We start from the raw sequence: 14,536 nt of genomic DNA on the forward strand, positions 1-14,536 counted from the left end.
GTAAAATAATAGTGCATTTAAAGAAAAAATAAATATATCATATTTATATATTATTGTATAGGGGAGGAGCAATATCACTTATTTTAAGATAGTCAATGTATGATGGTTTTAATTTTGCCACGTCAGTGGCAAAATTAGTAACCAATCATACATTGACCTATAAAATAAGTGATTTTGCCCGTACAATAATATTATTATCGTTTGGAACTGACCATAACATTTAAAAGCTTAAAAAAGTTTATTTAAAAGTTTAATTTTTTACTGTTTATATTGAAAAAATGATTTACAAATTATGCTTTTTTCTCTTGCTGACTCTTTAGTATTTTTATAATAATGCCACCACAAAAATCTCAAAAGTAATATTTATTTGTATTCATTCAGTTAATATTTTATTTTATTTTTTTTTTGCATTTTATTAAAGATTTTTTTTTAGAATAAAAAAACTTTCACATATATGGCCCCTACTGAAGAAAAAATAAAAAGTATGCAAACAGCAGCTCGTGGCAAAGCTACACATAATTCTACAAGTACTTGGACTAATGCACTTGAAACTTTTCGTAAGTATATTGGATTACCTGGAAAAATAGATGATGTGAATTCTAAAGAAGAGTTAAAGCGTCAACTTGTTTTATTTTTTGTTTCATGTAAGCAGCAAAATGGAGCTCGAATATTCAGTACAATCAATAAAATCAGCAAGATTTGCTATTGCACGACATATCAACACATATTCTAAAATTCGTCCACAAGAAATTACAAATAAAAATATATATTCTGAATTATATAACGCAATTACTGGCAAGATCAAACTTTTAACTGATTAGGGATTAGGTGAAATACATGGTGCAGATGCTTTTACTCAAGATGAGATTAGGAAAATTATTAATCATCCCACAATGCAACCAGATTTACCAAAAGGACTTATACGACACATATTTTGGCATAATACTTTTGAATTAACTCTTCGAGGTGGAGAGCATTATAATCTAAAGATACAACAATTTAAAAAAAGAAAGGATGGTGGTATTGACGTTACATTTTATAGATCTAAGTGTAATTAGAGATCTTTAAGTGAATCTAATTCTAAAGCTGAAGTAATTTCAATACCTGCTGATAATGCTGTTATTCAAGATTATGAGCTTTATTTTAGTAAAAGACCACCAATTTGTGAAGATGCATTTTACTTGCAACCTTGCAACAATAATGAAGATAATTATTTATTATGTAGTAAATTATTATTTTTTTTTACCTTTCTTTTAATTTCAAATAGTTGAGTTTACAGGTTATTGGTTCAAATCTGCTCAAATGAGAGGAAAATCGGTAAAAGGACTTATGAAAGAAATTGCAACAATAACTGAAATCGATTGTGATAAAAGAAAGTTCACAAATCATAGTGGAATAAAAAACCTTAATTCAAATTTCAAAAAGTGAAGGAATTAGTGATAATGATGTGATGTCTGTGTCGCGGCATAAAAATCCTCATTCTTTGGCTTATTATGAACGTCCCAAGCCTATATTGCAGCAAAATACATTATCGCAAATTAATTCTTTAATTTATAATGGTAAGAAAAGAATTGCACCTGTGGTTTTAATGTAAAAGTAATATACAATATATTTATTATTTTTCTTTTCATTAGATACATTATTGTCAAATGACAAAAACTGCAAATTCTTTTTCTTCAGCCTTAGAAATTTTCAATGGTAAGATTTAAATTATGAACTAATAATTCTTATGGTATAAAAAATTTTATTTTTTTTTAGAATCGCGGTCACCACTTCACAGTTTCAACTCAAATGATTTAAACGAATTAAATGATGATCAACAAAATCAAGAAATTAACGGAAATGATGAGACCATTAAAAAAATTCTCCATGGGAATGTTTTTCAGAATTGTAATATTACATTTAATGTGAATAAATGATTTTTATACGAATTTTATTATATGTACACTTATAAATAGCTTATTTTAATAATATAAAGTATAAATAGCTTATATAAAGTATAAATGGTTTATTATGATATTATAAAGTATAAATAAAATATCTAAAAATATAGTATGTTATGATCATATGTACCTGAACGATAATATAAATTATAATACTCCTTTTAGTATATATAGTATCTCTCAAAAAATATTATATTTTTTATTGATATTATTATTTAAATAAGTCAACAAATATTTTAAATGTAATATTAAATACCCTAATTATTATTTTATAATAAGTTTCTATTATTAGTAAAAATTTTGTATAATAGAAGGAGGTAAAGGCCTATAGGATTAAACCTCTAAAATTTGCAAGATACCTAGAATACTGTAATATATAATATATAATATATACTTAGAAAAAATGCATTTAAAGAGATTAACTGTAATATTAATGCTAGAAGTTAAAATTTTTATATAACAGTAATATATCTTGCATATTAGCTCATATTTACATAATAATAAGGAAATTGTTTATATAACTTTAAATTATAAATTATGCTAGAAATAAATTTTGAATTTTTGATTATATGATATGGGATATTAAGTCTACTCTAATTCAATTCAATTTTTAGTTTAATATAATCCCCTTTAGTTTACAGAAAAATGGGAGAAAATAATATATATAATTAGGCTGGAATTATAAAACTTCCTATAAATCATATGACATGTATATTGCTACTTATAACTCCGGCCGAAATTATGATAATTCTGGTCATGTTTTTGTCCCTTCAGATTGTAATCTCCATTGTTATGTTAAACGACTAAGAAAGCTGTGATGAATTTGCATCACGAACTATAATACAATTATATAAATGTTTTAATATACTTTGCAACAAAAATATTATGAAAGATAATTCTTTAAACAGACTCTAAAATATCTTTAGAGTCCAATCTTTATTATTTACAATTGTAAATCCAAAATTAATTTATTATGTGGTATACTGTTAATTCGGTTTATATCGGCCAATTTACAAAGTATGGTATATTGACAAGTCTTGCATCATCAGTAATATTAGTACTATATATGTTTTTCTATAATGCAAATATAAGATTTGTTTCATCTGTTGTACTCCATAACGTGATGGCTGCAAACATTCTGAGTTGTTTAAAAGCTTGTAGGAAAAAACCAATAATTTATAATTGATGGAATAATAGGATAAAGAAATCAAAATCATTAATCGGACTTAACAAAGAAAAATTAATCTTTAAAAAGCTTTTACGAAAAGTCAAATAATTAAAATTAATTGTAATAAACAAAACAAAATTGGACCAATCAAGATTTTCATATAAATTATTATTTATAAAAATTTGTAAACGTAAACAAGTTTCATAATATTATTATACATGCGAATTATCTTGATCAAACAATGCACGCATTTAGTTTATCAGACAAGTTCGCTTGAAAGTAAGTAGACCAAATTGCGTGCAGAATATTGATATTGCAAGAGATGCTAGCTTTTATTGCAGTTTAAAGTTTCAGTAAATTCCAAACCAATCATACTAATTTCAAAGTGCACTACATATTTAGTGTTATTTCATGCAATTAATTGTTTTACTATAGATCTCATCAAGTTAATATTATTGGTTTCTATTACAAATGATAATATAATATATGATTAAAATTCTAATGAATTGTATAAATTTATTCGTAAATAATTATAAATATCAAAAGATTGTTGTAAAGGCGTAAATAAGTAATGTTTTGCTGCGGGTATTACTGCGGCACATATTCTGATATTCATTGATACGGCACTTCTTGAGTAATGAAACAAAAGTTGTGTTTCAGTCGATTCGATTTGTAATTTACATATATATTCAAACATTTTGTAACGATTAACAAACTCCTGCATAACAAATCGAGAAAAATACTTATTTGTTCATTCTTTTATTTATTATAATGAAGGAAATACTAAAAAGATTTATAATAAATAATACGACGAGTAAAAAGGTAAAGAATATTCATAGACAAGTCATTGGCTAGAAAAGTTACACAAACTATAGACGGAATATAGGATTCTCTTAATCACTGAAAATATCAAACAAAAAGTCGGTAATTTTTGGCAAATTTATAAAAACTTAACATTGTCAATATAAAATTCTTTGTTATTTGTTATTGTATCCACTCCGTTTTAATTGATTTACAAATTTTTAATGTTGTACTCACTTATATTGTGCACATTAACGTTTTACTTATTTTGTCGAAACACAATTTCAAAATAAATTAACATATATTAAGGGTTGCAAAAAAAAGTTTTTTCCTTCAAATAAAATTTTCTTATCTAAAAAAAATTAATTTTTGAAAATGCAATCTATTAAATGTGTTGTAGTAGGCGACGGGTAAGCTCTCTCTTTTTTTCGTAATTAGAAAAAAATAAAATAAAATAAAATAATAAAATAAAAAAAATTAATCAGAGTAAAAAAAAAAGAGAATATAAATTAAATCAATAGTATGTAATTAGATATAAGAGCTAATATATAATTTTTAAATTAAGTTTATAAATGGGCGAGAATGGAAAACACTATTTTAACAAAGTCAATTATTGTTCTTCAAACATTCCAAAGAATGAAAATCACATTTTAGTCTCTTAAATTAATCAACTTTTAAACTTTGATTTAGTGCTGTCGGTAAGACGTGTCTTCTTATAAGTTATACTACAAATGCCTTTCCTGGAGAATACATTCCAACTGTGTAAGTATTTCTGTTTAATCTTTAATTTTTCTTCCAGGAATTCTCTTGAACTAAACAAATAATATATTTATATATTGTGCAAATAATTAGATTTGACAATTATTCAGCCAACATTATGGTCGATGGAAAACCAATTAATTTAGGACTTTGGGACACAGCAGGACAGGAAGATTATGATAGATTGCGTCCACTTTCATATCCACAGACTGATGTATTTTTGATATGCTTTTCGTTAGTTAGTCCACCTTCCTTGGAAAATGTTAAAAATAAGGTAAGGAGCCTATGATAAGATCTGCAATTTTTCTGTACTTCAAAAACTTTTTTATTTAAAAAATCTCTCCGATATAATTTTATAGTGGTATCCAGAAATTTCTCATCATGCTCCAAATACTCCAATTATTTTGGTTGGAACAAAATTGGATCTTCGTGAAGATAAGGATACAATTGTAAAATTACGTATGAAATCTCAATCACCAATTACATACCCTGAAGGATTACAAATGGCTAAAGAAATTGGAGCCGTACGTTATCTTGAATGTTCGGCTTTAACACAGAAAGGACTAAAAAATGTCTTTGATGAAGCTATCCGTGCTGTTCTTTCTCCTAATCCTATCAAAAAGAAGAAATCAAAATGTGAGTATAAAGTGATCTTGAAGGGTTCTCCTCCTTTGAAAGGGTATATATGTACTAAAAAAATTTCCATTATTCATTTGCAGGTGTTGTTATGTAAGACTGTAAAACGGGGGTGTAATATATTTATTACAAATGTTGTAAATTATACAATCAAATAGATAAAAAAGATCAATTGAGGTTTTTTATTTAATTAATTCAATTAATTAATATATATGTTTTCGTATTTAATTTCTTATTATATTAACTGTTTTTTGTAAAAAAAATTTATATTTATATGTAATTTTTTATATCTTAGATATATTAAAAAATAATATTAACGTAAATTAATAGGTCTTTAAAATTATCAAATTATCAGCTTCATAAAATGCCTTATTTCCAATTATTAGAGAAACAAGACTAACCGTTTAAACAATCTTTATTAGGGCGTTCGGTGATTTGGCACAAATATGGCTGGATTATCATGTCATCATCCATTGATCCATTGGATGATCTTCATTTTAATTTATTCACAATCATGATCCAATTTAAAATCGCCAAGTTTCAAATAAATCGCATGAACAATTTTGTGTCTTTCCAAATAGAAATCGAAAGTAACATTGTTTGTGCAACATTCTAATAATAGAAATGAGTGTAAACTACATAGCCTGTGTACGAATTATCCATTAATTCATCAAAGATGTGCGTGACAAGGATGTTAAATACTTTGCTAAGAATTCTTTTATAAAGGTACATTAAAGATCATAATCTCGTTCAAGTACAAGTCTTACTGATCCTAGCTAATATGCGCCAGAATTAAGGTGTCATATAAAATAACATCTTCGAGATGGATGTAGATTTAGTATAGACTATAGAGTGAGTTTGCTATTCAAAAGTAGTGATGTTAATAATTTAACAGGTTTGGGTTATTTAACATATGTGTAATGCTTTTGTATTTACCTAGACCTGAGAATTCTTGAATTACATTGTTCTCACTCAACAGTATTGCTAGAAATGGCCCAATTTAATGGAACTGAGATTTCTTACTATAGCAAAAGCAAGTTTAGATTAATAATCTCAATCTTTTTTCCTAGTGAAATTCACCCAAATAACATTAACCTGACTTTTAATTAGATGTAAGTTAAAAAAATACCAACTTACAAAAAAAGAAATATATAAAGTGCTATAGTTCAGGTATATAATTTTTTCAAGATGAAATATAAAATAAAAAAATTTATTAAGATTTATTATATTATAATTTAATTGATATTGATATTATCTAATAATATAAAGTCTAAAACTGTAGAAAATAAATATTTCAAAGTTTTCCTTTTACATTTAGCTGTTTTATAAACTGTAAAATGACAATATTATTAAATAAATAAAATATTTAATTATTAAAAAATATGTTTTTTTTTCAGATTATATTAATGTACTTTTTCAAACTTTTTAAATTGTAAATACTAATAAAAAAACTTCCAAAATTAAACATTTCTTAAACTTTTTGTTCAAATCCTTGCAAAAAAAAATGGATGCTTAATTAAAAATATAGTTTTAAAAAGTTTAGCTAATAAATAAGAAATAATATACCAAAAGAAAAACATTATTAATTATTTAGTTAAAACTCAAGATTTGATTTATATTTTAATTTAATATTAAAAATAGTACCATTTTGGCTAAAAACAACATGTTCTAAATGATGCCTATTTATTGATTCAAATTGATTACTTAATAGTGTATATATGGAATACAAATAAATATAACAAGTGGTTTGTATTTTAATTTTTCTTTTATTAATGAAAGTTACAAAATGTATAAAATATAAAATGCTTCTAATTAAACTACAAAAACTACTTATCATTCCATTTTAAAATCTTACATATATCATATATTACAGGTCACTGTACTCTGGATATCTTGCAAATTTTAAAGGTTTAGCCCTATACCTATTATTATGTGAATTTTTACTATTAATAAAAGATGTTTAAACTTATAAAATAATTAGGGTATTATTATACATTACACCTAAAATATTTGCTGGATTATTTAAATAATAAAATCTTCTTTTTTAAAGAGTATTATATATAAAAAGAATATTATAGCACGTAATATATATATAATATATAATCATGCAATTATAAAATTATACAGGTATGATGAATTTGAAAAAAGCTTTTTTTAACCCTTTAAACCTTTACTATTATCCATATTACTATTATAATAATATTAAAAATAAAAAGTAATATAAAAAGTCTGGTCCCGCATCACTGATATCAAGATAGGCCTTTTATAAAGCTAAGCATTTAATTCGTTACTAAACGAAGTCTACCTACAGAGTCAAACGATCACTCGACAGTGCACACGTGGGGTACTACCGGTATGACGAGTGGTTTGTAGTTTAATTATATTAGAGTAGTTATTAGGAAATTTTACTTTGTATATATTTTTTTATTTTTTTACTTTAATAAAACTGCAAATGCGCTACGGAAAAAAAAAAAAAATATAAAAAGTCTTTATCAGCAAAATGGTAAGTAGATTTTATCAAGTTATATTCAAATTGTGAAAGCTATTTAGATCTTTTAACTATTTATTACAGTCCTATATTATAACAACTGAGATTATTTTATATTAATCTATGTCATATTTATATACTTATATATATCATAATAAGATAAATATATTATTTTATTTTAATAAAATATTTATCATTGATTTAATTTTAATATATATTTTCATAAGTTTTTATTGTAAAATATAAGCTTATTTATAACTTTTTTATTTTAATATTTTTTTTAATAAGTTTATATGCTATTTATTCAATTAATATTTTAACTGATATTTCTTTTTTCTATTTATTTACTAAGATTAAAATAAATATATTTTTCATACATTGTAGCTTATTTAATTAGATTATAATTTTCAATATATATATATAAATTTATTAGAGTAATGTTAGTAATTATACAAAAGTAAAAAAACTATATAACTATATTAATATTATTAATTTGTAACTATTCATTATTTTTCTATAGAACTCCTACATATATACTATCAAATGGTTATGATTAATCAGATAGGCAATATATAAAATGCATTATCTTAATATGTAGTCCTGATGATTTTACAAGATTCATTGCACTATTATAATTTTCAATATGATAATATTAATAAGTATTTGCTTTTTAAACATATTAACAATTCATCAAAATGTAAAGCATATTTTGTTTGTATTTTAGAATTTTTTTTCAACTGATGAATTAAAAGTATATCTAAAATTTTTTTTCATTAGAAATACCATTATTTCTCACTATATTTCAAATTTATATTTTAGCTTTTTTTTTTGTAATTTTTATAAGTTTGCTAAATAATTGTTGTATAGAAATTTTCAAAACTATAATTATAGTATTTAAAAATCAAATTGAAATATTATATTTTTTGAACTTTTTAAGAAAAATTGATATTATATAATATATAGTCTAATAAATTATATAAATAGTTATACATATAAATTTTCTATGCATTTTATATAAAATTAAATCTAATTTCTCAGAAAATTTTAGGTGTATTTATATTATATTATATTAATATACAGTCAGACCTCTATGTACCGATACTGTTGTTTTAGGGAAAATATATCAGTATATCAAATTATCATTACATAACTGTCATCAAGTGAATCATAATGCGATCCAAAATCCAATTTCGCCAGTATTATATAAACTCCGGATAGCTAATATATTAAAATGTCATGCATATTGGGATGGAACCTTTACGTTAACTCTGGCCAAATTCATAGTGTTGACCTGAATTAATACCAGTATAACATAAAGTATCAGTACATCTTACTATATATTAATTATAAAGAGGCAAAGAAAAGTATCGGTACATGTTACATTGTAAAACCATATATAATATCGGTACAACGAGATTTTTTTATTAATTGTAAAACAGGGTATAGAAAATTTATCAGTACAGGCAATTATCAGTACATAGGATATCGGTACATAGAGGTCTGACTGTAATAGGCTTTAATAGTAAGGGGTATACCAGAAATTATGTAATATGCTCATTAGAGACCTGGCCCTCTTATCTTCCATATGATTGAATTCAATTAACTAAAAAAATATATATATAAATATATAATCTATTATTTATATATATATTATAATACAATTAGTTGCTATTTAATAATCCAACTTTTTTTTTGTTTTGTAGGCCTATTTATGCTTTATAAAAAAAAAAAATTAATTGAAATTGAACTGTTAGATGGTGAAATAACTGCAAAAACGCTTCTTAATAAATAAATTACTATATATTATTATATATATATTATAATACAATTATTTTACTATTCAATAATCCAATTTGCATAAACTTTTTTTTTGTTTTGTAGCCCGCTTTATACTTTATAAAACAAAAAAAGATTCATTGAAATTGAACTGTTAGATGGTAAATTAATTGCAATTACTATATATTAATACATATATATTACAATTAAAGTTGCCTGCCGAAACTCTACAGACTATTGTTGAAATGTTGAAACTAAAACCTGTTGAAATGCCGAAATGCCGAAATAGCTTCGACATGTCAAAATTGTTAAAACTTAAAAACATTATGTTTCACATAATAACTCGGTATTCAATAGTCGTAGAAAGATGCACCATAGCTCGTTGGAATCGTCTCATAACGATGAGTCAAATGGTAGTTAGATCGTCTTTCTACAATCACTAGATGCCGTGATATTGAGCGAAACATCAAAAATTGGCATTTTGTATTTTGTGATACTGCGTCAATGGTCATAGAAAGATGCACCATAGCTCGTTAGAATCGTCTCATAATAACGAGTCGAATGATAGTTAAATCGTTTTTCTACAATCATTGAATGCCAAGTTATTGAGCGAAACATCAAAATCAGCATTTTGTATACATGCTGCCCAAATTATTTTGGGATGCCATAATTATAATTTGGGATGCCTTAATTCATTCAGTTTATATATAATTTACTATGTAAAGTGCTAAAATAATTTGGGATGTCATAATTGAATTTGGGATTTTACTTATAATTATGGCAGTCCAAAATAATTTAAGTGGCATGTATAGCATTTTGTATTTTGTGATACTTGCGCCATTTGACATTTCGCCTATTATCTCGGCATCCAGTGATCATAAAAAGATGATTTAACCACTATTTGACTCGTTGTTATGAGACGATTCCAACGAGCTATGGTGCATCTTTCTACGATCATTGGATGCCAAGTTATTAAGTGAAATGTCAAATAGTGCAATATCACAAAATATAAAATGCCAGTTTTTGACGTTTTGCTCAATATCTTGGCATCTAGTAATAGTAGAAAGATGATCTAACCAGTAACCACCATTTGACTCGTCATTATGAGATGATTCCAACAAGCTATGGTACATCTTTCTACGATCATTGGATGCCAAGTTATTATGTGAAATGTAATATTTTTAGGGTTTGACAATTTTGACATGTCGAAACTATTTCAGCATTTTGACAAATTAGAGAGCCAATGTCGAAATGTCAAAATAGTTTTGACAATTTCGACATACCAAAACTCCCTAATTTCGGCAGGCAACTTTAATTACAATACAATTATTTTGCTATTTTAATAATTTGATTTACATAAACTTTTTTTTGTTTTGTAGCCCTCTTTATACTTTATAAAACAAAAAAAAATTCATTGAAATTGGACTTTTAATGGTAAAATAATTGTAAAAAAAACTTTTTAATAAAAAATTATATAATATTTACTATAAAAATTTATTATTATAAAAGGTATATTATGATATCTGACTAGTCCTAATAGATCTTACTGTGTGATAAAGTGATATGGCTATATTATTATAATAGGTACTGTAATATATATATGTCCAATCATATAAAAATATTTCAAAATTTTTTATGTACATATTACATATCCTTTTTAAAAAAGATATGTGCAAAATTCTAATTATATGTGTTACATATGTACTGCATAGTGAAAAATAAACACCAAGTTATTCTAAATTTAACTACTTAAGGTAAAGTTTATACAATAGTGAAATTTGATAAACCAGATCTATCAGTTCCACTAAAAATATCTGGTTTATTATGATATCCAGTATAGTGAAACAATTTTGATATATTGAAAATCCATTATACTGAATTTTTAAAAAATTTTCATACTAATAAAACTAATATACACTATAATTTAATTTTTTTATCTAGTTTTAAGTCATAGAGCCATAGAGGTCATAAAAATGATTTTTAATTAAATATATAAGTAATATATAATTTCAGTCAGAATTAAGATTTTTATAATTTTGGCCAAAATTAAGATTTACCACATTATATTACTCAAATTTTATTGGTTAATAATCATGGGATTCAGTTTATTAAATCATTTTTACTATAGCTGGTTTGAAAATTGATCCATTATAGCGAATATTGAGCTTTTACTAGTAAACTCTGGTATATCGAAACTATTTTAATATATGTGATTTAGTTTTAGCAAAAAAGTCTAGTTTAGGCTTAAATCTGATTTATCAAAGATCCAATTTATCAAATTTTACTGTGTATATAAAATTATATAAAATTTATTAAAAATCCTACTATAAAAGGAAATTTTATATTACATTATTATGATTTTTTTTTCTTTTGTCTAATTAACTAATAGAATTTAAGCAAATTTTAAGGTAAGATTTCATATAAAAGTTAAAATTTTCTATAGTAATATTTATTAGTAATAGATAGAATTCTCTTGAACTCCCATCTACTAAATTATGTAATTTTTAGCATGACTTTATTTATATTTATAAATTATTTAATATATAACTATTTTACTTTTTTTATTAGATTAACAGTTAACAATTTTTTCATTTACATCTTAATAATATTTTTTTGCAGTTATATGATTATTGGTATATATTATATTACTTCTGGTTGCAAGTTAATTTACTTATTTTAACTGTAAGTACTTGATATTTATACATCTATAATCTTATTTTAAGTTTTTTATTAATGTAATCCATTTTTTAATAAAATAAAATGCAAAGAATTAAAAATATAAATAAAATATTATAATATTATACAATAATAATAATAACAGTATAAAATAAAAGAATGTCAAATTAACAAATCAATTCTTATAAGACAAGTAATTCTAATTTGCATTAAATATTAAATGAGCAGTTTATTATTAAAGCTAGCAGTCTCAACTTATATTTAGTATCAAATGAACAGTTTATAACTGCTTAAATCAATTATTTAATCTATTCAAAATTTATTAAATATACTATACTTTTCAGTTATTAAGAATTTCTTGAATTCTTCTTTTTTATATCACTTTTTAAAGAATTTTTTAATGTAGTTAAAAATTTGCTTATTATCCTTTTATTTCATTTTTGAATAGTAATATTTTATTTAATTTCATTTATTTGGTAAAAATTCATAATGAATATTTTGAAAGAAATTTTATTATGATATTATTATTAATTAAGTGTTAATTATTATATAATATTAATTAAATAATAAATTAATATATATTACAATTTTATTAATACTATGATGCTAGTATAGATTTCAATATCATATGATTATTATCAATAGTAATGATTTTTTGCAAAAAAAAAATAATACAGATGTTGTTTATTAATAATTTTTTAAATACATATCAGATTAAAAAATGCTAGAAAAGTAAGTAAAAATATATAATATTATATATATCAAAGAGAAAGGGAGTATATAAATTTTAGGCTATTTAATATAAGATTTTTTATTGATAAGTAAACATAAAATTTATATTTGAAAATATATACTGTATATGTACATATATTTAAAAAATTTAAAGTAAAATCTTTATTATATTTTTTTTTATAAAGTAATACATGAAAAAGGATTAGCCAGCTAAAAAAAAATGAAAGTAAAAATGATAGAGTAGCAAGCTATTTTAAGGAAAAAAAGAAAGGTATAAAACTAATAAAAGAATATGTCTGCTTATTAAGCCTGCCAAATCCTAACCCATGTAATGGAATTGAGATAAAGTTTAGTAGAGATGTTGAATGGAGTATAGTGCTGCAATTACAATAGGACCGGGAAAACTACTAATAAAGGTCACCGGTTTTCTTGGTTCGAACCCATATTTAATTTTCAAAAAGGTCACCGTAAAAATAATTAATAAAAGTCACGTGTTGGTTCGCAAGAATAAGAAAATTTGAGTGAAGATCTTTCCTTTTTCTGTTTTTGGAGCGGAAACATGTGAATAAATAGCCAATTGACCAATCATAAGATGGTTCGCATTCATATGATTTTCTGATTTTTTTCCGGTGACCTTTATATATAGTTTTCCCGGTCCTATTACAATCCAATTATAATTATAATTTTTTTTTTATTATGTTATCATATATCTTAAAATTTTTTGATTTTTGCAGTAAGTTTATTATTAAGCTTATTTAAGCTTAATATTAATTTTGCCAAATTTTGCAGTGAAAGAATTTATTGACAATTTTAGTGTTATATGCAGAAAGTTTATTTGTGATTTTAGTATTAATTTCATTCTTAATTTTGCCAATCTTCATATTAATAAATATTATTATATGCAAAAAGTTTATCAGAATTTTTTTGCTTGAAAAAGGCTACATAATAATGATCTCTATGAATATCTAAAATAATAGTAAAAAAACAAAAGGTAAGGTTAAAAATGGCATGCTTTCCAAAGAGTTGAATGATATTAAACTGAACATATTTAGATAAAGCAATGCATAGTAAATTTATTGAGAAGTGAGCTTATTGGTAAATCAAATCAGAATTTTTTTAGATAATAGTGCCTGATTTTTTTAACAATATCAATTATCTTGCATAAATGCGCTAGGATAAAGGATTATTTTATACTTTGTTACTACTACATATGGAAATGAGAATTTAACCCAATTTAATTAGATGAAATAAAAACTAACAGCCTGGATCCTGTCTAATAATAACAAATGAATTTGAGGCTCGATACCATAATTTAATACTAACGGTAATGGAGAAATATCGTATCTCAAAATTTACCATTTATTTCTAAGATCTCTTACAAAACAGAAAACCACATGGAGGTGAAAAATCATGCGTCTTTGTTTGGTTTCCCAATATCTCAAATAGGAAGTTCGTTATATAGAATGAATATTATAATTTCAATTGTAATCACAAAAAAGGAATAAAAATTGAAATATTTGATTAAGATCTGTAAAAATAGAGATGATAAATCGCCCA

The 14,536-nt window shown here is 23.8% G+C and overlaps 3 protein-coding genes across 3 annotated transcripts; all 3 read left to right on the forward strand.

Annotated features, from left to right (window-relative positions):
* Positions 1 to 484: 484 nt before the first annotated feature.
* On the forward strand, positions 485 to 1,428 carry OCT59_004075 (uncharacterized protein; the record flags this gene model as incomplete). Its single annotated transcript, XM_066148049.1, has 4 exons — positions 485 to 644; positions 829 to 1,020; positions 1,087 to 1,224; positions 1,280 to 1,428. 4 exons carry the CDS (start codon positions 485 to 487, stop codon positions 1,426 to 1,428), a joined length of 639 nt encoding a protein of 212 aa, XP_065996688.1.
* Positions 1,429 to 1,556: 128 nt separating this feature from the next.
* Positions 1,557 to 1,919, forward strand: OCT59_004076 (uncharacterized protein; the record flags this gene model as incomplete). Its single annotated transcript, XM_066148050.1, has 3 exons — positions 1,557 to 1,559; positions 1,635 to 1,698; positions 1,759 to 1,919. The coding sequence occupies 3 exons, from the start codon at positions 1,557 to 1,559 to the stop codon at positions 1,917 to 1,919; spliced, it is 228 nt and encodes a 75-aa protein (XP_065996689.1).
* A 2,318-nt stretch (positions 1,920 to 4,237) lies between these two features.
* OCT59_004077 (Rho GTPase protein rac1) lies at positions 4,238 to 5,652 on the forward strand. The gene is made up of 5 exons (XM_025321685.2): positions 4,238 to 4,322; positions 4,603 to 4,674; positions 4,765 to 4,945; positions 5,031 to 5,307; positions 5,391 to 5,652. Exons 1-5 carry the CDS (start codon positions 4,288 to 4,290, stop codon positions 5,402 to 5,404), a joined length of 579 nt encoding a protein of 192 aa, XP_025168172.1. The 5' UTR covers positions 4,238 to 4,287; the 3' UTR covers positions 5,405 to 5,652.
* Positions 5,653 to 14,536: the final 8,884 nt, after the last annotated feature.

This window comes from Rhizophagus irregularis, chromosome 12 (genome assembly GCF_026210795.1).
Source record: "Rhizophagus irregularis chromosome 12, complete sequence".
In the NCBI taxonomy this organism is placed as follows: Eukaryota; Fungi; Glomeromycota; class Glomeromycetes; order Glomerales; family Glomeraceae; genus Rhizophagus; species Rhizophagus irregularis.